This window comes from Dipodomys ordii, unplaced genomic scaffold, assembly GCF_000151885.1.
Source record: "Dipodomys ordii isolate 6190 unplaced genomic scaffold, Dord_2.0 Scaffold197, whole genome shotgun sequence".
NCBI lineage: Eukaryota > Metazoa > Chordata > Mammalia > Rodentia > Heteromyidae > Dipodomys > Dipodomys ordii.
Window position 1 is genome coordinate 665,523 of NW_012267413.1, and position 24,930 is coordinate 690,452.

At 37.7% G+C, this 24,930-nt stretch overlaps 1 protein-coding gene across 1 annotated transcript in view; it reads right to left on the reverse strand.

Annotated features, from left to right (window-relative positions):
- Window positions 1-24,930, reverse strand: part of Wdfy2 (WD repeat and FYVE domain containing 2) — a 74,267-nt gene that overhangs the window by 44,218 nt on the left and 5,119 nt on the right. Inside the window, exons 2-3 of the mRNA XM_013034846.1 lie at window positions 8,634-8,688; window positions 1,437-1,587 (exon numbers count right to left, since the gene is read on the reverse strand). Of these exons, the coding sequence (XP_012890300.1) occupies window positions 1,437-1,587; window positions 8,634-8,688 (206 nt within the window). The remainder of the gene's footprint in view (window positions 1-1,436; window positions 1,588-8,633; window positions 8,689-24,930) is intronic.

A 24,930-nucleotide genomic window follows, 5' to 3' on the forward strand; every position in this document is an offset into this window, starting at 1 on the left:
CTATATTTGTTGCAGCATTATTTACCACAGCTAAGATATGGAACCAACCCAGATGCCCTTCAGTAGATGAATGGATCAAGAAAATGTGATACACACACAGACACACAGACACAGACACAGACACACACACACACACACACACACACACACACACTCCATCAGAAAGAATGACATTGCCCTATTTGTTAGGAAATGGAAAGACTTGGAAAAAATTATATTAAGTGAAGTAAGCCAGGCCCAAAGAAAGAGGTCTTATGGTTTCCCTTATTTGCAATAACTAGTATATGTCTGGGCCAAGCAGAAAAGGTCAAAAGCTATGTACATATGACCAGATAAGATGATATTAAGCAAAATAAACCCCTATAGGGACACAAGTGGTTTTTTCTTTCTTGCTATTGTTCCTAATGTATTTATAATGTACCATGTGATTTTTTTTTTATTTTTGTATGTTCTTCCCCCATGGCATGACCCCTGTTTTCACTGTATTTGATGTCAGTGCCCTGCAGCTTATATATACACTTCTCTAGCTTGGGGAGGGGAAGGAAAAAAACAAAATGCTTAAATAGGGATACAGGTTGACCCATTGTAACAATGAGATGTACAAGATACTATGTTGAAAAATGAACTTTACAATTTAAGTGGGGAGGGGAGGTGAGGGGAGGAGGAGGGAGGAGGGAGGAGGGAAGGGATGCTAGGGGAAAACCAAGGGAGGAGATAACAATGCTTGATAGGAAATGTACTCATTACCTTGCTCCTGTAACTGTAACCCCTCTGTACAGTATTTTTTCTTTTTTTGCCAGTCATGGGGCCTGTACTCTGGGCCTGGGCACTGTCCCACAGCTCTTCAAAGCTAGCTCTCTACCACTTGAGCCACAGCGCCACATCCGGCTTTTTCTGCTTATGTGGTGCTGAGAAATCAAACCCAGGGCCTCATGCATGCAAGGTAAGCACTCTACCACTGAGCCACTTTCCCAGCCCTCTGTATGGTATTTTTACAATAAAAAAACGTATTTAAAAAAATGAATGGAACCCTGCAGTTTTCTCCTTAAGCACCAAATAGAGATTTACAGCATTACTGTCTATAAAGGAAGTGCAAAAACCAAAATGTTGCGTTTTGGTGATGGTTTTATCTCAATGTACCATAGTTTTCTGCAGCTAAGGCTCCTACACCTGGGCTGTGTATGTCTAGATGTCAGAACCATATTACAGTTCTGTGTCACAGCAGTCAGCAGGGTCTATTATTTCAAGTGAAGTTAACTTACTCTATTCTTACATCAGGGCTCTTGAAAACTTGTGTCTTAACAAACCTTCTGAACATTTTCCATACTGGCCAACTCAGCAAATCATAGGAACATTTCATGTACATGCCCCCAATTTCATGACTCAGAGGTCAACAGCTAAATTCTCACCAAGGTGTTTCATCTGGCAAAGGATACTGCAGGCCTGAGGCCACAGCGCTGGTGCGATAGCCTCCCAGGCGTTGCCCACTCTCAGAGCAGTGCCAGGCAAACTGCTTATCCTGTCCCGTGCTCAGCACCCACTCCAGCTCCAGGACAAAAAGGACCATCGTCACTCGGCTCTGATGCGCTAGAAACCAAGAGACAAAAAAATACAATGCATAATGATAATCCTAAGAAGACTTGGAAAGCATGGTCCTGAGAAGCATCACCCCTTTCCCCCCACCCTACCAAAGAGCTAACAATCATATGCTGTTAGGGCCAAGGCAGAACAGTAGTTCTTATCAGGGCAGGATTCCCTTGTAGACAGGCATGCCTGAGTTTTTGTTTTTGTTTTTGTTTTTGGGTCCAGTTGTGGGGCCTGAACTCTGGGCCTGGGCACTGTCCCTTAGCTCTTCAGCTCAAGGCTAGTGCTCTACCACTTGAGCCACAGCGCCACTTCCGGCTTTTTTCTTTTTGCTTATGTGGTGCTGAGGAATCAAACCCAGGGCCTCATGCATGCAAGGCAAGCCCTCTACCACTGAGCCACCTTCCCAGCCCTACTTTTTTTTTTTTTATAATGACCCATCTCTACCTGTTGCTCCACTCCTACTCCACTTGTGCTAACCCAAGAATCATTGTCTCAAAGAGCTTCAAATGACTTGGCCATGTTTCTCAACATATTAAGGTTGCTACCCAGTGTGATCATAAAACAGTCAGGAATGACATTTGTAATGTCTTGCCACTTTAAATGCACTTTTCATAAAATTAAAGCATGTACTGTTTCTGTTGTTGAAGAGTGTTTTGGAAACTCTTAATGAAATTACAAATGAACAACTTTCTGTTCAAATATATAGAAAAAAAGGCAGCATGATAAAAAGAGAATGAAATCTGTTATGCCAAAGACAAATATATGTGATAATGAAACCAGTTTGGGGGCTTGAACTCAGGGCCTAGATTTTTTTCATTCAAGGGTAGTGTTTTACCACTTGAGCCACAACTCTGCTTGCTGATTTTTGGTGGTAAATTGGAGATAAGAGTTTTATGGACTTTTTCCTGCTCAGGCTGGTTTTGAACTGCCATTCTCGATTATAGTCTCCTGAATAAGGATTCTGAATATTTATAACATGGATAAAAAGATCTTTAGGAGTCTGTCTATGAAATCATATTTTTAGTCAAAGACTACTTTTGACCTTTATGGTGGTTGGTTCTCTAGAAGGCAGATACAATGATAGAGAAGTCATAGTATTGCTGCTTCCATATTCCCTGAGGTTCTTTCTTTTTAAATATTAGATTTAAAACAAACAGGCATTTGTTGAATTGGCTATCCTGTGGGTACTCCTTTTGTTGTTTATTTGTCTGCTTTTTGAGGTAGGGTCTCACTACATAGCCCTGGATGGCTTTGAATTCACAATTATCCTGGCTCAGCCTCCCAAGTATTGACAATTCAGGTTTATACATCATGTCCAAATACTTCACCCCATCCTTATAGTTATAAAAATTATTATTATTATCATTATTATTGCATAGTTATATAAAGAGGTTTCAAATCCATAAATTATGAGTACAATGCATCTTGATCAGTCTCACCTCTTCCATCATTCTCCCCTACATTACTGCCATGTACATGAGCAGAAAAGTGTCTGTTGAGCACCTGTTCTCAGTGATGTAGACATCACTTAATGTTTCTTAATGTTGACCCAATAGTGCATTTCTGGGATAAAATTGACTTGATAATTTTTTAACATATTACTGGATTTGGTTAAATGAAGAATGGTAGACTACTTTTCTGTTCTTGTTATTATAGTTTTAGCATCAAGAAATACTGATTTCATAGAATGGGCTTGAAAGTCTTTCATTTCTCCAAAGATTTGGTTCATTATGAAATAATCTTCTTTATCCTTAGTAATCATCTTTGCTCAGAGATCTTCTTTGATATTAACAAAACTATCTAGCTTCATTTTAATTAGTGTCTTCTCATGACATATCTTCTTCCATTTTCTGAACTTATATCTTTAAACTTAAAGTCAGCTGTGAACATCTTATATTCTATTCTAAGATTGTAATTCAATCTGACAGTCTGCCTTTTAAATTGGCTTTAGATAATTTATTGCTATTGTCAATGTTATATTTAAAGCTATCATCTTTCTGTTTGTTTTCTATTTTTCATATTTTTCCTTGTCTTTTTTTCCTCTTGGAACTATTTTCTAATTCTATTTTATTGCCTTGGTTAGCTTATAAGCTGCAATTGTTACTTTAATGACTGTTCTAGGATTATTTGTAATTTCTTGTTAATTGTTACCTACTAGAGTCCTTCCTTAACATTTCATGTATATATAGCATAAAAACTGTGCAATGGGGCTGGGAAGGTGGCTCAGTGGTAGAGCCCTTGCCTCATACGCTTGAGGCCCTGGGTTTGATTCCTCAGCACCACATAAGCAGAAAAAAAAAGCCGGAAGTGGCGCTGTGGCTCAAGTGGTAGAGTGCTAGCCTTGAGCTGAAGAGCTGAGGGACAGTGCCTAGGCCCTGAGTTCAAGAACCAGGACTGGCAAAACAAACAAACAAAACAAAAACAAAAACCCTGTACAATGGTATATTTCTATTTCTCCTTACCTCCCGGCTTTTATGTTATTGTTCTCACATATTTTTACTTTTTCATATGATATGAACCCCATGGAACTTTGTCATTAATTTTACTTAAGTGCCTAATGTCCTTACCTAATGGTCTATCTAACAAGCAATCTTAAAGTTATTACTATTTAGGCATTTTTCATTCTTTTTAGTGGATGTTCATTTCCCTTTGATATCACTTTCTTCCTGAAGGGCTTCCTGTAACACTTCTTTCAGTGCATGTCCATTGTGATTAATTGTTCTAATTTTTATTTCTAAAAAAAATATTTCTTTCTTTTTTTTTTTTTTGTCGGTCGTGGGGCTTGAACTCTGGGCCTGAGCGCTGTCCCTCAGCTCTTCAGCTCAAGGCTAGCTCTCTACCACTTGAGCTATAGTGCCACTTCCAGTTTTCTGGTGGTTTATTGGAGATAAAGAGTTTCACAGACTTTCCTGCCCAGGCTGGCTTTGAACCACGATCCTCAGGTCTCAGCCTCCTGAGTAGCTAGGATTACAGGCATGAGCCACTGGCGCCTGGCAAAATATTTCCATTTTTGAGAGATTTTCTCAGGATACAGAATCTCAATCAATAAAAAGCTGGGCATGGTTGTATGTACTTATCATCCCAGCTATGTGAGAAGTAAAAATAAGAGCATCTTGTTCAAGGCCAGTCCAAGAATAAACTCAAACCCCTATTTGAAAAATAATTAAAGGAAAAAGAACTATTTGAAAAATAATTAAAGGAAAAAGAACTATAGCTCAGGGGGAAGCATGACTCAAGTAGTAGAATACCTGTAGCAACTATGAGGCCTTGAGTTCAAACCCAGTACTATCAAAAGAAATAAAATCTTCCTATTTTATTTGTTTGTCCCCTCCCCCTTTCTCCCTGTTTACCTTTCCTTTCTTTTTTCCCCCATTTTTTTCTTTTCCTTTTTTTTTTTTTTTGAAAGAAGATCTTACCTAGCCTAGGCTAGCTGCAAACCCTTGATCTTTGGGCCTTATGCTCCTGAGTACTAGCATAACAAATATTTACTACTACACCCAGCTTTTGGTTTGTTCAATTAGTTAAAATATGTTCTGGTCTCTTTCAGATTATTGATCATTTTCTGAGATCCTTTCTCTAATTTGTGATATATGCTATATATTTTCAAAACTCTTAAAATTATGTATTCATCTTAAGCAGTTTTTGTTTTTTGTTTTGTAGTGCTGGGATCAAATTTGGGACCTTGCATATACTAGATGAGTGTTCTACCATGGACCTATCGCCTTAGCCAAACAATTCTTGTCTTTGCTATTGTGCCAGTTGTCTTATGAAGACAGCTTTCACATTTATTTCTAGCAGGTACTTCAAGGTTATCACTAATCAAAAACAAATTTTATGTTAATATTTTCACAGCCCTTCCAGCTCAACATAATTGGTTTAAATTTGCATTTGAAACCCAAAAGTTTTGGGGTGAGTTTTAGATTTATCATGATGGATGTTCCTGCCTATTCAGCATCACCGTGAGGAATAAATTTCCTTGTCACCTCTGGGCCAATGAGAGAAAGGTTTCTTCCCCTTTCATTCCATGTGAATATAGTCCTTTATAAGTTTTCTATGGAAATCTTGGTTCTAGTGTTTCATCTCCCTCAGGCTCCAAACCTTGACTCTGGTCCCCAAGTACATGTTAATACTCAAGCACTAGCTATTACTACTTCCCTTTATCTCCACAAGACAGCTGTAATATAAGCTGTTATGTCTATTACTATGAGATTTAGTTCTCTCTGCTCTGGGAACTGGGGAATTTTGTTCTTCTCAAGAGCGTATCATTACATAAAAATAAACAACCAAAACATCAAAAAGTGTTGCTTACCATTTTTACCATGTTTGTGAAGAAAACTTCTATAACAGTCTAGGTATCAATTTTTTTAATAATCCTCTTGCAGATAAAGTAGAAACTGATAAACTATATTTTAAGAAACTCTCTCAAATAATGGTGCCTAAGCTTGGTTTCTCATATGTTCTTCATATGTGCATCTGTGAGGCCAATAAGAATTTTTTGTTTGTTGTTTGTACTTATAATGGGGCTTGAACTCAGGACCTTGTACTCTCATGGCTGGTGCTCTACCACTTGAGCCATGCCTCCACTACCAGCTTTTTGCTGGTTAATTGGAACTGAGTCTCTTGGGTTGTTCAGCCAGACTGGATCCTAACCTTGATCCTTAGGTCTCAGCTTCCTGAGTAGCTAGGACTACAGGCATGAGCCACTGGCACCAGTTAGTATTTTTAACAAGACAGTAGAGAACCACATATTTTAACAGGCATACATCTATAAAAAACACAAAACTTGGTAGAAATTAGTGTATAAATGATAACTGTAGTAGAAAAATATCTTGATAAGCTGAGATGATGAACTAAATATGATAATGAACAGCACGTAAAGTCTAGGAACTAAAACCAAAAATAAAAACAAAAACAACTTCAAAGCTGGTCATGGTCACACATACCTCTAATGTTAGCACTTAGGAAGCTAAGGCAGGAGGACCATGAATTTGAGACCAGCTTGGACTGCATCCATGAGACTCTGTCTCAAAAAACCAAAAATAAGCCGGGTGCTGGTGGCTCACGCCTGTAATCCTAGCTACTCAGGAGGCTGAGATCTGAGGATCACGGTTCAAAGCCAGCCCGGGCAGGAGAGACCATGAGACTCCTATCTCCAATAAACCACCAGAAAACCGGAAGTGGCGCTGTAGCTCAAGTGGTAGAGCGCTCGCCTTGAGCTGAAGAGCTGAAGGACAGCGCCCAGGCCCAGAGTTCAAGCCCCATGACCGACAAAACAACAACAACAACCAAAAATAAAAAAAGAAACAAACAGAAAACACACACACACAACCAAAAACAAAAAAACCCTCCACATCAAAAAGCTGGATAACCAAAAAAAAAAAATCAATCAAAAATACAGAATACAGTCTAAAAATAATTCTGAAGAGGACTGTTGAGGTAATAAATGCCCTATATGAACTACAGTATAAAATGGCTGCCAGAAAGTTCATCTTTGTTCTATGACAAGACTGAGACACTCTTATCTCCAATTAACCAGTAAAAAGTCAGAAGTAGAGCTGTGGCCAAGTGGTAGAGCATCAGCCTTGAGTGAAAAGCTAAGGGAGAACAACAGGCCCAGTTCTGGCAAAAAAAAGGGAAGGAAGAAAAAGAACAGTGTGCAGGAGAGGGAAGAACTTTGATTTTGTTCTTAATCAGATTACACACACATAAATTAGTTATCTACTGCTGTGTATAATAACTTACCTAAAAGTTGGTGGATCAAAACCATTACCATTTGTTATCTAGTTTCTGTGGCTTAGAAATCTTGGTGCATTTTGTCTGAATGCCTCTACCCTAAGGTTTCTCACAGGATGGAATCAAGGTGTGGGATGTAGATGAGGTCTCATCTGAAAGCTTAACAGATGCAAGGTCTGTTTCAGAGCCCTTTCACATAATACTTCTGGGCTGAACTGGGAGAATTAGGACATCAATGGATGTGAACAAGGCATCATTCAGTTCCTCAGCACACAGGCCTCTCCACTGGACTCCACAGGATAGCAGGTTTCCATCAGACACACAAACAAGAAAGAAGAGAGGGCCAGTCTTGGTGTCTCCAAACCTAATCTTGGAAGGGACCATCATGACTAGCTAGATATTATAGGTTCGGCTCATATTCAAGGGGAGGAGTGTGAATGACAGGAGACAGTGTGCATAGGAACCATTTTAAAGGTACCTGTCAAACTAGGCATACTTTAGATGGATCTAGTAGCACAGTGATATCCCAAATTTGTGGCCAAGACAATTAAAACTCAGGTTTAAAGAACAAAAGCTCAGGTTGTAAAAAGCAAGAGCTGAAATATAAAATACTTAAATGTTTAATTTAAAGAGTTTTTTTTAAAAACCAACAAATCAAAAGGAGAACAAGAGAGACTGCTGTATTCAGTTATAGTCATTCCAATAGGCAAAGGCCAACAAAGGAACTTTCTAATATAGCACACAACAGTTTAATGAACCTATTATCTAGGCATATTTTACATTGGTCTATAGATTGCTTATAAACAAACATTCTACTTCTTGTTCACTACTCCAATCCTGAGTTACTATAACAAATAGGTTCGGGGCTGGGAAGGTGGCTCAGTGGTAGAGCGCATGCCTTGCATGCCAGAGGCCCTGGGTTCGAGCTGAAGAGCTGAGGGACAGCTCCCAAGTCCAGAGTTCAGGCCCCATGACCGGACCCAAAAACAAACAAACAAACAAACAAAACAAACAAACAAGTAGGTTCTCAATAAATGTTTGATGTAAAAAAGTAGAAAAATTATTATTAAGAATTATATTATGGTTGATAAGAAATGTACTCATTATCTTGTCCATGTAATTGTAACCCCTCTGTACAGTTTTTTCACAATAAAATTTTTTAAAAAAAGAATTATATTATGGGAAAATGAATTCTAGTTTCAAATTGTCAAATAAAGATCTTAATGCTTAGATCTTTCCCAAATCAGACTGTGAAAAATCATCAATAGATAGTTTGAAGACTGTGTAATTTAAAACTTCCTCCAACTCCCTACCTTGATAGTTTTTCACAGAAGTCATCTTGTTATAATCTTCTGACAAAATAAACTCCTGCAAAAGAAAAGAAAAATCTTAAGCAAAAAGAAACCCTTTAAGTTAGAAATTATATTTTGGTAAAACAAGATTTTATAAAGCCAATAATCATAGAATTACATCAATATTAGTGCTTTGCCAATCAACTCAGTATTTGTGTACCTATCTAAAAGAAACTATAATTACAATTCAATGCAAGTATCACAGTCTTTACCATGTAACTCTTCAATTGACTTTAAAATATATGTATGAGAAAAAAAAACTGCATCAAGTTCAGCATCTTGCAATTTGAAAAATAAACTAGATTCAAAATACTTTTCTCGGGCTGGGAAGATGGCTCAGTGGTAGAGCGCTTGCCTTGCATGCATGAGGCCCTGGGTTCGATTCCCCAGCACCACATAAGCAAAAAGAAAAAAGCCGGAAGTGGCGCTGTGGCTCAAGTGGTAGAGCACTAGCCTTGAGCTGAAGAGCTGAGGGACAGCGTCCAGGCCCAGAGTTCAGGCCCCACGACCGGACCCAAAAACAAAACAACAACAAAAATACTTTTCTCTCTGTGGTGTCACAGTTGAAAATTTGCCAATGAGCAAATAGATCACAATTTTCTACTAGAGAAATAGGTATATGAGAGTCTGTACTAAATGGACAATCTCAAGGCTGTTTCTTGCTCATTCCTTGTAGCTAGGTATGTTGCACAGTGCCTTGGCACAGTAAGTAATCCATAAATACCGGTCAATTATATGGAAGGCACCTCCCAACTTGAGATCAGTTTGGATATCAACTGCATTTTTCATATATAGCAGACTGTGTATACTCCCTGTAGGAACACATAAAAGGTGAGTGTGTGGGTTTCATCTAAGCACCTATGTAGAAACATTGCACAGGTACAAGACAAGTGTTGGGCTAGCCAAGTTTTGAGTCCTTCAGCTTCTTTCAGATGCAAAACATCCACATATTCTTTAAAAAGAAGTTGTCAAACACAAAGAAAGCTACAAAGTGTACTGAAGTAATGCTTTTATCTGAGATTAAAAACAGAACAATGAATCTTTTCACAACATTTGGAAGCATCTTGAATTTTTCTCTGAGGATTTAAAAATGAGGAGGGATGGGAAGACATACATAAACTCCTTTCTTGCAATCAGGTATTTACTGAGTTCATAAAATTTATGTAATCTTGAGAAGAAAATAATTACTGTGAAGTGAAGGTGATGTGAAAGAATATACTGGGCAGACACATTGCTTTGTCTCTCTCTCTCTCTCTCTCTCTCTCTCTCTTCCCTCCCACCCCAGTCCTGGGACTTGAACTCTGGGCCTGTGCACTGTCCTTGGGCTCCTTTTGCTCCAGGCTAGCCCTCTACCACTCAAGGCACAGCTCCACTTCAGGTTTTTTCTGTGATTAACTTGAGATAAGAGTCTCCCAGACTTTCCTGCCTGGAAATTGCTTTGAACTACGATCCTTAGATCTCAGCCTCCTGAATAGATAGGATTACAGGTATGAGCCACTGGCACCTGGCTAGCTCTCTACTTTTTAATTCCACACCCCATTAAGAACATTATCTACAAATATGATTTGCTACACAATGATTTTCTCCCTTATAACATTTTTCTATGTAACACTTTTTAAATTCGTAGTATTATTCCTTCAAAGAGTAGCACTGTATCTATCCATTTCTCAATTCTGAAGAATTAGACTCACAATTGGAGAGATCAGGCTTAAGTCTAAAAGAAATACAGTAGCTTGTCCCACAGGAACTAATTGATAGTCATTGATTATAAGGAAACCTTAGTTTCCTAAATTTTCACTTAGGCCCACTTACTGCCCAGCTTGAATCCCAAGGAGGAAGACATGGCCCTGTGCTCCACACTTCAGAGGACTTCAAATGTCTTACACACATACAAAATTAAATGTAGTGAAGACAACTGTTATTTGGCCAAGTGTTCACTCAGTGTTCATTTATTTCATGTTATTTTAAACACAGAAATCGTTCTGTGGCTTTGGTAAAAAAAAAAAAGTCACCTCAGTTGCTTTTGGAATAAGACAAAGTATAAAATAATTCAACATAGGTTCAAGACATACACAGATTTAAGACCCATACACACAGAAGAAAAAAATTACCAGTGTATTACACTAGTAAATCTAATTTTTCATTTGTTTTCTGTAATAAAAACATATAACCATGATGAAAATTTGGGAGAATATGTCACTTTTCATTATTAGTTTTTAATCATAGAAGCCATGTTATTCTTCTGGGTGTACTGGGACACATCTGTAATCCCAGCTTCTCTGAAGCAAAGGCAGAAGCTTGAGCCTAGCAAGGGCAAAGTTAGCAAGAGCCTGTCTCAAAACAAAATAAAGGGGTTAGGGTACAAAACAGGATGGAGGGGGAGAAATGTCATAGCAGTAGAAGAAGGAATAATGAGGCTGAATAGTAGAAGTAGTTTGTTGCCATAAATAAAAACAGAACAATGTAATATGTTGAAGTACTTAACAGGGGCTTGGTGGGGGAGGGAGAGTATAGATAGGATGAGACTGATGAAATACATTCATAAAATTTATACATGTGTGGAATATCACAATGTAATGCATCCTTGGATACTTAATGTATGGTTTTTTTTTAAAGGCTATAGTATAGCTCAAGTGGCAGAGCCATTACCTAACTTATGCAAGGCCAAGAGTTAATCACCAGTACCCCCCTCCACATACACAACAGATATACACAACATCATATGCTATTCTAAGAGATTTACAAAGCATAAACATTTAAAGGTCCATTATGTTACATTTCCCAAGAGAAATAAAATGAAATGTATCAGGGTAATAACGCGTATTAAAACAAAATCTTAAGACTATTTGGTGATGCTGCTTTAACAAATCATATAGGTCATTCCAGGAGTATATAATTACTAATATCAATGTTTTTGGTGAATGAATAGAATTCATAATATTCTTTGACTAAATAGTGTTTGTATTATTTCCAGTTTTTTCAATAAATATTAATATATATCTCAAGCAGCAGAACTATAAAAGTTCTATGAATAGAACTACTGGCCATTTAATATGTGATAGATATTGCCAAATTTGAGTTTTCAAAAGATTTAATCTATTACCATTCAAATAATATGTTAAAGTGTGGCTAAAACTTACTTCCTTAAGATTGATCAAAGAAATCAGAACAAAGATACAGACATTTTAAGTTATGTTTGGATATAATTTCTCTTTCTATCTTTTATTCTGTCCTTCCATTCAACTGTCCAGCTATCACCTAGTTAATTCTAATTCTCAGTGTAATAAATCTCACACTACAGAGTATGCAATGGAAAAGTTAGTAACTGTCCCTTTTGAACAACCAGAGTTATCAGTCTGATGTAGCATTCCACATTTAGAAATTCTTACTCTAAGCCAGGCGCCGGTGGCTCAATCCTAGCTACTCAGGAGGCTGAGATCTGAGGATCACAGTTCAAAGCCAGCCCGGGGAAGGAAAGTCTGTGAGACTCTTATCTCCAATAAACCACTAGAAAACCGGAAGTGGTGCTGTGGCTCAAGCGGTAGAGCGCTCACCTTGAGCTGAAGAGCACAGGGACAGCGCCCAGGCCCAGAGTTCAAGCCCCATGACTGACCAAAAAAAAAAAAAAAGAAATTCTTACTCTAATATACATATACACAAGATCTGTTTTGTCTAAAGTTACTATCACAGTAAAAACAGTATCATACTATAGATCTTACTCTGTAATTTGCTATTTTACTGCAAATATACCAGTATTATCTTTCCAGTAAGCACAAAATTATAACATTCTTTTTCTATTAATACTCCATAAAATGAATATACCTACTTTATGCAAGTGTTTCCCCTTTAAATGTACTTGTCTTCTATTTTCTTTTTACTATTACAACAAAGTCTAATGCTGGATTTAGAGGAAGATGCAATATCATCAGTGTAACTGAGGGAAAGCAAGGCAGAGGAAGCAGACAAAGATGAACAGGCACTCCTACCAAGCTGGCCAAGCTTCCCATAGAAGTCCAGCTGCGGCTCCAGTGCACAGAAGTCTCTGGGCATACAGAACTGAACATAAGGTTTAGAAAGAATCCCTTGGAAGAAGGGGTGAGGAGAGAATTTGCCAGCTAGTTTTCTCCCTCCTCCCTTTGAATTTTGGTGATAGCTCTATTGGACTTCAGCTTATTTCTCGTGAAAAGTAGTACTACCTAGCCCTGTTTGCAGTCACTGTGATGTCAGATCTTTGGCCCAGCTGCACTGGCCTCCCACAATAGATTAAGTAGAAGAGGAAACCAGAAATTCTGAGCTTTGGCCTCAAAGTGGAACAAGGAGCCCAGAGGGTCCAAGGGGTCGGGGTGGGGAAACACAGGCAGGGGGATTGAAAATGAAAAACCCTAGCCCCAAAATAACTGAAACAAAACAGAACTGGCAGTATGGCTCAAGTGATGAAGTGCCTGCTTAACAAGTTTAAGGCCTTGAATTAAAATCCCAGTATGGAGAGAAGCTATGCATTAACAATATTTGCTATTATTATTTTCTTTGCGTAGTTTTCTAGAAATGAAATTAATGTCAAGGTACTGGATAAATATTACCAACATAGTTTTCTAAATAATTAGTGCCAATTTATGTCTACAGTAAAAAAAAAAAATTGGGACTATTTTCTTCAATTCTAACTAATATGTATATTCTAAGATTACTATTACTTAGAGAAAAATGTAGCTATAAATATTTCTAATGCTTCAAAATATTTATTAGCCCTTAGGTACTACTTGTTTGAGAGCTTTCACTGCTGTCAGATTATAGTGTTTCTTATAGATTGAGGACATCATCCTTTTACCTTTTCCAAACAACCTCTGTTGCTTTATCTTATTTATTTTATTTTATTTATAAATAGCTTTTCTCAAACTTTAGAAACTTTGGATCTTACATAGTGAAATATAACAATATAACAATATTCCTTTGTAATTTCCACTGTTTCAAGCCTACAATTTTCTTTAAGAATTTGTAGAAGTATTCTCTCTATTTAGTTTCTTTGGAGGACACAGACTTCAAGGTGCCATCTTAGAAACAGAGACTAAGCCTTTATCAGATACAGAAACTACACGGTCCTTAATCTTGGACTTCCCAGTACCCAGAACTGGGAGAAATAAATTTCTGCTGCTTATCTAATCTCCAGCATTTTACTATGGCTGCAGGAATGGGCTAAGACATATGGGATAAAATTAAAGTCTGTGCCAAACGTAAAGATATTTCAACTTCATGTACATGTCAAAGTAGCAGTAAGCCTAGTGTACTTATTGGCCAATTCTGTGTGTGTTTGTGTGTGTGTATATGTGTGTGTATTTTTCTCTCTCACACACATACACACACATAATCAATTATAATGTAATTAGAAAACAATGAGCTTTATTCTATTGCTGTTTGCTGATCTTATAGTGATCCTTACTTTCTGGTCTGACCTTACTGGTCAAGAAATACTATCACAATTCTAAGCACTCTCTACCTGTTCACCTGTTAAGTATGAAACAAAATATGTTCTTGAGAATCCCAGTAGAATCATGGTATGTTACACATTTTAAAACCCTAAATTTTTAGTTTCTTGCTTTGTTTGAAAACTTGCCAATGATCTCTTATGTCTTAAAATATAGCATCACTTAGGAAACTAAAATTAGGTTGTTAGCTACTGAGTCTTTGTCATGTTTGTGTAAAGATATAAACTGGCTGATTGCACTATGGACCTACATTCTATGAAGAAAACAGAACTATAGTTAAATTTCCTACATGGGTTTTTCCTCAGAAATGTATTATTCACTAGACACTAAATTTAAAATGAACTATGTGGGTGAGGACAGAAGGGAAAAACTGGGAGAGAGCAAATGAAGAGGTGACATTGTCCAAAAAGAAATGTACTCTTTATGTGACTTATACAACTGTAACCCCTCTGTACATCACCTTTATAATAACAACAAAAAAGAAATGCATTCCAAGCCAATTAGCAAGGTCATCACCCCACATAAAAAAGAACTGAGTCTAAATGTTACATAAAATGAAAAGAGAAATAATGTCATCTGTTTAATTACCTAGAAAAAGTGCTATATAAAATCCTCCAGCTCCAAGATAGTGTTGTATTTGTGCCCAAACAAAGTCATTCCTGAAGGGAACAGACACATAAAAAGTGTCATCAACACAGAAGCATAATATTTCTGATTGGGAGTAGAGATGTTCTTGTTCTCGATAGCCTCTATAAAAGAGAAGCTGATCTACTGGCAAAGTCTAGTTGTGAGGCCAAATATTAAGTGTCTCACTTTGAATATCTGTATCTGCTTTAAGAAGTTCAAGGAAGCTGGTCACTGGTGGATCACGCCTGTAATCCTAGCTACTTAGGAGGCTGAGATCTGAGGATCACAATTCAAAGCCATCCTGGGCAGGAAAATCTGTGAGACTCATCTCCAATAAACCACCAGAAAACTGGAAGTAGCACTGTGGCTCAAGTGGTAGGATACTCGTCTTGAGCTGAAGAACTGAAGGACAACACAGAGCCCAGACCCAGAGTTCAAGCCCCACAACTGACAAAAAAAAAGAGAAGTTGTGCAAGGATGTTGCCAAACTTATTACCTAACATCTCAACTGTAAGTGAATGAAGTGAATAATTTTGTAGAAATAAAACAAAACTGTATTATTAAACTCTAATTCCTCCTTCTCCTCCCTTCCCTCAACACTTAACAACAATCCTTTTTGCTTGAGAAACCTCAAATAAGTGGTCATACACAATTTTCCTCTTCTCTGTGACCAGGCACATTTCACTTAGCACGATGTCTGGAAGGTTCATTCTTGACTACAGCATGTGACAGTATTTCCTCTTATTTTAATACTAGATAATATTCCTTAGTATGTAGAGATCACATTTTCTTTATCCATTCATCTGTTGATGGAAACAATGGTCACCTCTACTTCTTGGTCACTGTGAATAATACTATAAAAAACACAATGTGCAACTATCTCAAGAACCTGAGTTCAATTCCTTTGGATAGATTACCCAGAAATGTGATTGCTGAATCACATGGTAATTCTATTTTTAACTTTTTTTGAGAAGCTCCACACATAAGAGGATAATTGATTTAAATTCAGTGTTAGGACAGTATTGAAGCAGGCTAAATTAGTGACATTAAGGCATTAGAACAAAAGCAACCTAAAATCCAGGACATTAAAAAAACTCAAAATGAGTAAAGATCCAGCAATGAAGAATAAATTCTGTTTTAATATGTAACTTGAAGCCTCTCTCACACCCTGTCCTAATTAGGCTATTTCAGCCAACTATGCTTTAACCTTGTACTAATAATTTGCTCAGAGCTCCAGACAAATATCTCAAGAAAAAATATCCAAGAAAACTCATCCTTGAACTAAAAACAGACCTTGTTAAAGGAGCATAAACTTCTCCTAATGAAATAATTTTACATTCTAAATAAATATCTTCTTAAAAAACTTGGCATATCCTCAATTATGTCAATTGAGACTTGGTCTCTAGGAATGTTTTTAGTTCCAAAACAGAAATACAAATTAGAGAGGGTTGTTAAGACTGCAAAGTTAAACATTGTAACTAATGAGAGTGCATATTTATTTTTCCCAATTAAGAGAATATATGATAGAGGTAGTTACTCTATACCCCAGATGAGTGCAAACTTCAAGATGTTTGATATTAACAGCAGCAACAGCAGCAGCAGCAGCAGCAACAACAACAACAAAAGAAAAGCCATGTTTCCATTTCCTGGAATTTGTTTTTTTTTTTCTTCTAGAGGTTAAAGGTGGGGCAGAGAGCTGGAAAGTGGCTCAGTGGTAGAGTGCTTGCCTTGCATGCATGAGGCCCTGGGTTTGATTTCTCAGTACCACATAAGCAGAAAAAGTCAGAAGTGGAGCTGTGGCTCAAGTGGTAGAGCACTAACCTTGAGCTGAAGAGCTGAGGGACAGTGCCCAAGCCCAGAGTTCAAGCCCCACGACTGGCCAAAAAAAAAAAAAAAAAAGTGAGGCAGAAAGGAAAGGGAGGGAACAAAGGCAATCAATCATGTTATTCAATAAACACTATGTGGAAAATGACCTATGTAACTTGTGGGCAGGGGATAAGAGGGGGGAAACTGGGGAAAAGTAAAAGCAGGGGTGATAGTCAAAGAGAAGGGGGAGAGGAGGAGGAGGAGGAGGAGGAGGAGGAGGAGGACTCATTACCTGACTTATTAAATGTTAGTCCCTCTGTACAACACCTTAATAATCACAAAAAAAATTTTTTTAAGATGCTTGGCATTCAGTCAACAGAGTGCAAATAAAAGTCATAGAAGGGGCTGGCAAGGTGGCTCAGTGGTAGACTGCTTGCCTTGCATGCATGAAGTCCTGGGTTTGATTCCTCAGCACCACATAAGCAAAAAGAAAAAAAGCCGGAAGTGGCTCTGTGGCTCAAGTGGTAGAGCACTAGCCTTGAGCTGAAGAGCTGAGGGACAGCACCCAGGCCCAGAGTTCAGGCCCCATAACCAATTAAAAAAAAAAAAAGAGTCATAAGAAACAAGCACCCATATCATTAGGATTTTTTTAATTTGTCAGATTAGCTCAGACTCACTGTTTCCAAGCCTGGGTGATAACATCAAAAATTTTCAACAGCAAAATGATTTGGGTAATATCATGTGCCTAACAGAAAGAACATGTTTATCTGGAGGAAAGTTAGACTAACTTGAGACTTACAAATATCACTGACGCAGAGGACTTGGCACACTTCTTGTATGCCTACATCTCCAGCCTGGATATGCTGTTTTCTGCTTGGCTTTTTGTTTTGGGGGTTTTTTTTTGTCCTGCTTTTTCATTTTTATCAAATAAAAATTCTTTAAACTTCTCACCTAACTAGATTCATCCTTAAATTCTTTTCTATGACAAGGTCATGAACTCAGCATTAGAGCTGTGAAGACAATATCCTACTTTACAAGCTTGGAACCTCATGTTGAGATTCAGATTCTTGGGGAATCATGCTGGATTTGTAGAAGTCTTGGTTCTAGTGATATCTGTTGATGACCTTACAGAGAAATGCGAATGGGGGGGCGGGGGTCTGACAAGTGTTACTACCTTTAAAACTGCTTTCTTTCTTACTACACAGCTTCAAAATTAGCAATGTCTCTTTTTTGCCCAATTATCAGGAAGTTCAAAATCAAATTCAACTCATAATCATATTATGCTAATCCTAATAATCTGCAATATGTGGGTTATCCGAGGTTTTCCACAGGCTCTTTTAGTTGCAAGGAATTCAAGTCACTAAAGATGAGAGGGTTTCCTGTGAAGAGAAATGGGGCCAAGGAAGCTGCACTGGCTAGCCTTTATCTTTCATAGGGCATCTCTTCTGGGATCTCTGCTGTTCTCTGTAAGAGAAATCACTTATTATCTGTTCGCAATCAAATATTCTCTTCTGACAAGCCATGTCTGCTATGAAGCCATCACAGAGCACAGTGAAGTTTTTCTCTAGAGTAATACAGTGGTAGGTACACATCATTACACATATATCTAAACCTACACAATGTACAACACCTAGAGTGAAACTTGACAAAATCTATGGACTTCAGGCAGTTCATCAATTGTAATAAATGTACCACTCTGATGGAGGAGGCTATACAAGAAACAAAGTCAGGTTTACAGACTTCAGCAGTTTGAATCGTGAACATACCCTAAGCACATGTGTTGAAAGCCTTATCTCTACTGTGGAACCTTTAGGAGGTGGGAACTAGTAGAAGGAAATTAGGTCACTGGGATGTGCCCTTGAAGAAGATATTTGGACTGGTCCTTTCCTTGCCCCCCCCACCCTGCTTTCCTGGGGGGGGGGGAACCTGTGTCAAGAGGTCCAAAGCATCAAAGCCACACAGCTATGGACTGAAACCTCTGTAACTATGAGTAAAAATAAGCCTTTCCTCCATTTATTTACTTATTTATTTACTTATTTATTTATTTTGTTGGTTGTGGGTCCTGAACTCAGGGTCTCGGCGCTGTCCCTCAGCTCTTCAGCTCAATGTTGTTTTGATTTGCATTTGTTTTGTGGCTAGAGAGGTTGAGCATTTCTTCATGTGTCTATTGGCCATTCTTATTTCCTCTTCAGAGAAGTTTCTCTTTAAGTCTTTAGCCCACTTATTTACCGGGCAGTTGTCTTTTTGAGGATTTGTTGTTGGGGGATTTAATTTTTGAGTTCCAAGTATATGTTAGATATGAAACCCTGTCCGTTGGAAGGTGTACAATTTTCTACTTGTAATACCATGTTGGTGCTCCAAAAGATTCAGATTTTGAAACATGTAAGTTTCTGGATTTGGGACTTAGGAATGCTCAATTTGAACTATTCTAAACATTTCAGCTTCAATGCTGGAGTGCTTCTAGCATTGAGGCTAGAGTGCTTATAATAGGTAAGATTTAAGTTTTATTTTATAGAACAATAGAAATTGCAATGTATTCCTTCTGTTCCCCATTCATTGTCCCAATCCTCCTAGTCAGTTCTACTTTTTCCCATACTATTACCTTTATGATCTTCAAATACATATAATCCGTTATGTTTCTTATATATATAGTTCCAGGGGAGGGTTTGGGAAGGCAAGTATAGTTTGTTTCCAATGCCCAGCACATATTAGGTGAGATAGATTGATAGATACACACACATATATATATATATATATATATACATGTATAGCCTGGAAGTTGGAAGTAGATTTCTCAGTTGGAGTTCAACATTTCCCACAGAAGGATTAAATGAAAACATGTATAATTACTAGATGTCCAAATAATAAAACAAACAAAGGAAGGGAATCAATTGATAAACTAAATTTTCCTAATCAATGCTGAAAACCAGAACAACATAATACTTATGACTCAAATCTCAAAACTAATCAATACTTTCTTTTGTGGGTCAATAGAAAACACATGATGTACTGCTTTTTCAAACTGTTTCTAACTACATTCTCACTTAAAAATACTTAACTATCTTTCTGGAATAAATTCACAAATTTTTAGATCTGAATATACATGTTTTCTCTCATAAGTAGATGTTAGACCTAAAAGATAAACATTTAAGTAAACAGATACAAGATTCTGTGTGTATTTGTCTATTGTGATTATTCTGATTAAAGTATGGTATTTGTACATGCAAAATACCATGGTGAAGCCTCTTTTAAGAATTAATATACACTTTAACAAAAATTAATATTAGGAAGGTTAAATGTGTCCTGTTTGAAGTGTAAGTACTAGTTGGAAAGGGGAGAGTGAATAGAAGGGGAAAGGAGGTTGAATATGGACAATATATCTATGTACAAGTATGCAAATAAAACAATGAAACTTCTTTGTTTGTTTTTGTTTTTTTGTCGGTCATGAGGCTTGAACTACAATGAAACTTCTTACATGTGAAAATGCAAGGAAAGTGGGAAGGACAGAAAGTGATAGAGGGGGTGAGTCTTATCACTATAAGTATAGATACATAGGTTAAGATAAAACTCCCTTGGACAACTAATTGATGTTAATGAAAAATACTCAAGTTAAACGAGGTAAAGAAAACAAGGAAATACCACTAAATCTGGACAACATATATGTCATCCTATTTCATACACACTTTTGAAATGAAATATACTTGTGAACTAGCAAATATATATATATATATATATATATATATATTCTAAAGTGAAAATCTGAACTAAGTGCTGTAAGAAGCTATTTAACCCTGGCCTGGAATATGACAAGCTTTATATTTGGGGTTTTAGGTTAATTCTTAAAGGCAGGAAAAGAATTCCAGGGAGGTGTTGGAGCAGAAAGTCAGCCATAAGGGCTGGTATCTGTTTGGGGGATTCTATATTCACAAGCATGGATGTGAAAAACAAAAAATACATTTGAAATCTGATATGACAGTTCTGAGAGATGGGGCTGAAGAAGTAGGAAACATTTAAAGTCTTCGGACTTTATCCTTCCAGAACTTTTCCTTGAGGAACAGCATAATTACATGACTATTTTGTTTATCTGATGGCAGAGAAGCTGAAGAAAACTAGAGAACACAGACAGTAGGACCAGACTAGGGCTTACAGCAATGGTCCATGAAAAAGCTTCAAGGAACAGTAATTTCAAAATGGCTCATGGGCACAGACAAAAGGATATAGTCTGAAGATAGTTCAGAGTTTGAGGGAAAATGTGGATCCTGCTTTTGGTTGGGACTACTCAGTGATGCTTTTAGTAAAGGAACAGATGACAAAGAGCACATTTTAAAGAACAGAGAATTGTTTCTAATCAGAATCTACTACATTGGAGGTATCTTGGAGACACCCAGGTAGGGTTGCTTAGAAAGCAGCTGGAATGTGAGGCTCAAGAGAACAAATGGAATCAGTCTTGAGAACTAGAAGCATAGGACAGTGAGGCTCAGAGATGATCACCAAGAAAGAGTAGGTGGCAGGAGGGCAAGAGCCTCAGGAAACATGTCCCCAAGGCACCACAAAGGAGAAAGAACTGGTACAGAAATCTAGGAGGAACTCAGAAACTTAGAAAACCATAACAAATATCTCACCACAACTCCACTCAATCTCCTTGGAAGGCAAGTTTCCAGCATTTTGTCTCTCCAATTCAGGAAACCAGTTAGATCTGTATAACTACTGCCAATGGAAAAGCTGAGTGGTTCTTTGTGTCTTAGCAGTCTTTTTGCAATATTCTCCAATGAGCTTGTGGTCTAATACTGATAAGTTTTCTTTCTACATTACACAAAAATGTTTATAAAAATTGAAAGCATCTCTGGTACTGAGAGAAGAGTCACTCCTCATCTGTAAGGTGGAGAAGCTGGTGAAGAATGAGTGTGGAACCTGCACTGAGGGTCTAGCAGAGGGGAAGAAGTATATAAACAGTGGAGGGCAAACATCTTAGAAAAAAACACTACTCTATTTCCACCACTGTGGGTCACCATAGCTTCTGGGTTTAGCCAATGACATCCAGTGATCAGGACAGATCTAATACCACTCCTCTCTTTGTTAATAAAAAAATTTAAAAAAAAATCCTCTAGCCAGCCAGGGGTGCACTAATCTTCCAAAATTGCCTCAGATCACAATGTCAGGTGATGGCAACTCAGCAACCACTGGGGCTATGAAAGAGTGAGTACTCCCTTTACATGTTCCGCTGCTAGTGAGTTCTGAAGCTTTACAGCAAGAGAGTAAATGTCAGATGGTTCTTTGGGGGATATGATTCATGACTGCTGTCATCAAGGTTCTCTTGAGAGAGGAATGCTTTAGCAGGTGATTAACATGGAAATGCCACATCAGACCATTTGGGCTCTGAATCTTATAGTCAACATGACAGGAATATGAGAACTGGCATGGCTTTAGTTTATGTTATGAGATTATTAACTCAAAGTAAAAATCTGGAGAACGTTATATATGTGTATATATATATATATATATATATATATATATATAAAGGTTTTTTATAAAGAAAAACATTTTTATTCCTTTTATTGAAAAATACTAAAGAACCACAAACACCTCTCTGGACAGTAGCCTAAATAGACTATATTAGTAAGGTACTAAAAAAAATACAATACTTGATGTCTGGAACTTTTCTCCCTTCTACTTTCTCAGTCAGCTAGAATAAGGAAGTTGCTTATAATGAGAAATTGCTATGCCTGTTCTAATAATCTATTCAATAGTAATCTGTACATCTCTCCAAGGCCAATCTTCTTGAGGGTGATGAAAATTAAATTGAGGACAAGTTGGATAAGAAAGGCTTTTGTTGTTTTTTGTGAGAAATAAGTACAATCATCCCATGCTATCACTAAGATGTTTCTTCCTTTTGGAAATGCCTACTGAATTTGGAAGCTTCTACTAGATCTGGAACTTTCTGGATACTGCGACAGAGAATGCTGCTGCACATGACACTGACCAGTGCTAATACTTATGGAACATTTGTTATATGCAGGTTGTTCTTGGAACTTTCCATATATTATGTCAGATAATCCTTACACAAACTCTATATAAAAGTCAGTATTATCCCCATTTTACAGTTAAGGAAACAGAGACAGAGCAAAGCAACTCATCCACTGTGACACAGCTTGTGAGGATTGTGGTTTGACTCATCTGATTCCAGAGCCTGAGCTCCAAACCACTATATATTAACTCTGATTTACTCACTCATTAACTCAATCTATAAATACTTGCAGAGCATTGAAAATTGATGGGTATTCTACTGGGTGCCAGGGATGTCAGTGGGTCCAGCAGGCACAGACCTTACCTTGTGAAGCATAACCTGATTATATGTATGAAACAAATAATTATACCAATAATTACAAAATGGCACTGTAACAAGCATTATGAAAGACAAAAGCTCAGTGTGAAGAATACATATAATCCAGGATCCAGAGTTGCTGGGGCATCAGGGAAGGCTTTCCCAAGGAAATAAGAATTAATATTGCTTGGCAGGCAAAGAAAAGAAGAGAGCAGAACTGAGGCAGAGGAAGTAGCAACATTACAGGTCCTATGAAAAGAGGGAATGTAGCCAAAGAAGGCATGGAATCTGGGCCGCTCAGGTAAAAGATGTCAAGATAAAGGAAAGATATAGGACAGAATCTGCAGGGTTGCCCAGGCCACATGAAGAATTTTGGTCTGTGTCCTAAGGGCCAAAAATACAAACTTGTATTTCGTTAAGATCCTCATAGTTCCAATATGGAAAACAGACTGAGGGGGCAAAGTTAATATGGGAGGGTCACAAGGGAACTGAGGAATCCAAGGAAAAGATTATGGATCAAAATAATGGTGGGGAAGGAGGAGGAGGAGGAGGAGGAAACTAAGAGATAAAAACCTGTAAAGGGGCTGGGAATGTGGCTTAGTGGTAGAGTGCTTGCCTAGCATGAATGAAGCCTTGGGTTCAATTCCTCAGTACCACATAAACAGAAAAAGCCAAAAGTGGCACTGTGGCTCAGGTGGTAGAGTGCTAGCCTTGAGCAAAAAGAAGCTCAGGGACAGTGCCCAGGCTCTGAGTTCAAGCCCCAAGACTGGCAAAAAAATAAAATAAAGTAAAATAAAAATTATATATACATATACATACATATATGTATATGTATATATATATATATATATATATATATATATATATATATATATATATATATATATAGCTGTAAAGTGATAGACTAGACAGGGTCCAAGGAAAAGGAGGGAAAATGACTTCAAAGACCCTTAACTTTGCAATAGGACTGACATTGGGTCTAGTCACTGACATAGGGAGCACTGAGAAATACCATATATGTAGGCTTTGTATAGAAAAACAAAATTTCGATTTTACATTTGGCAACAGTTTGCAGTTTTTTGAGCCATTCAATAAGAAATACTAAGAAGGGGGGTTGGGAAGGTGGCTCAGTGGTAGAGTGCTTGCCCTGCATGCATGAGGCCCTGAGTTTGATTCCTCAGCACCACATAAACAGAAAAAGCTGGAAGTGGTGCTGTGGCTCAAGTGGTAGAGCACTAGCCTTGAGCTGAAGAGCTGAGGGACAGTGCCCAGGCCCAGAGTTCAGGCACCATGACTGGCAAAAAAAGAGAAAGAAAGAAAGAAATACTAAGAAGGAAGTTGAGACCTAAGAGAAAAGGACTACAGAGAGATAAAACTACTGACTCGTCATATGCATAGCTAATGAAGTTATGCATGGGTAGGACTGCCTTGAGAGCAAAGAAACCAACACCTAGGAGAAAATGAGGAGAATCTTTAACAAAATCAAAGCTGGTTAAACAACTCCCTGTGATGACATCAGACAGAAAAAAGGAGAAAAGAAGGAGTATGTTATGCTACACATGTACAAAAAGAGTACTTCAGAAACAGTGAATAGTATTAAATGCTCCAAGGAGGTAAAAACATGATGAGAAGAGTCTAAACGAAGTCTATTTCAGAAAGAAAGCCAACAGTGCCAACTGCTACAAAGAGGTCACACATAATACTTTAAAATGTCAATAGGATAAATCCTTCCAAGAACCAGTTCTATTCTATAGCCAGAGTTGTTTGAGCAGACCGAGGGCACTGGAAGCCAGATTGTAATGCTTCAAGTAAAGTCTGAAGTAGGAAATGCAAGTGATTTCAGAGAACGCTTCTGAGAAGGCTGTGTGGGGAGACAACAAAGTTAGAATGTTAGTTGGGCAAGGATAAAGGCTTAATGAGAATTATGATGTTTGAGGTCTTGTATTTAATAAACAGAAGCTTGAATGGCAATGAAAAGGATACAGAATGAAAGAGATTGTTAAGGTACTAGGTTCCTAAGAAG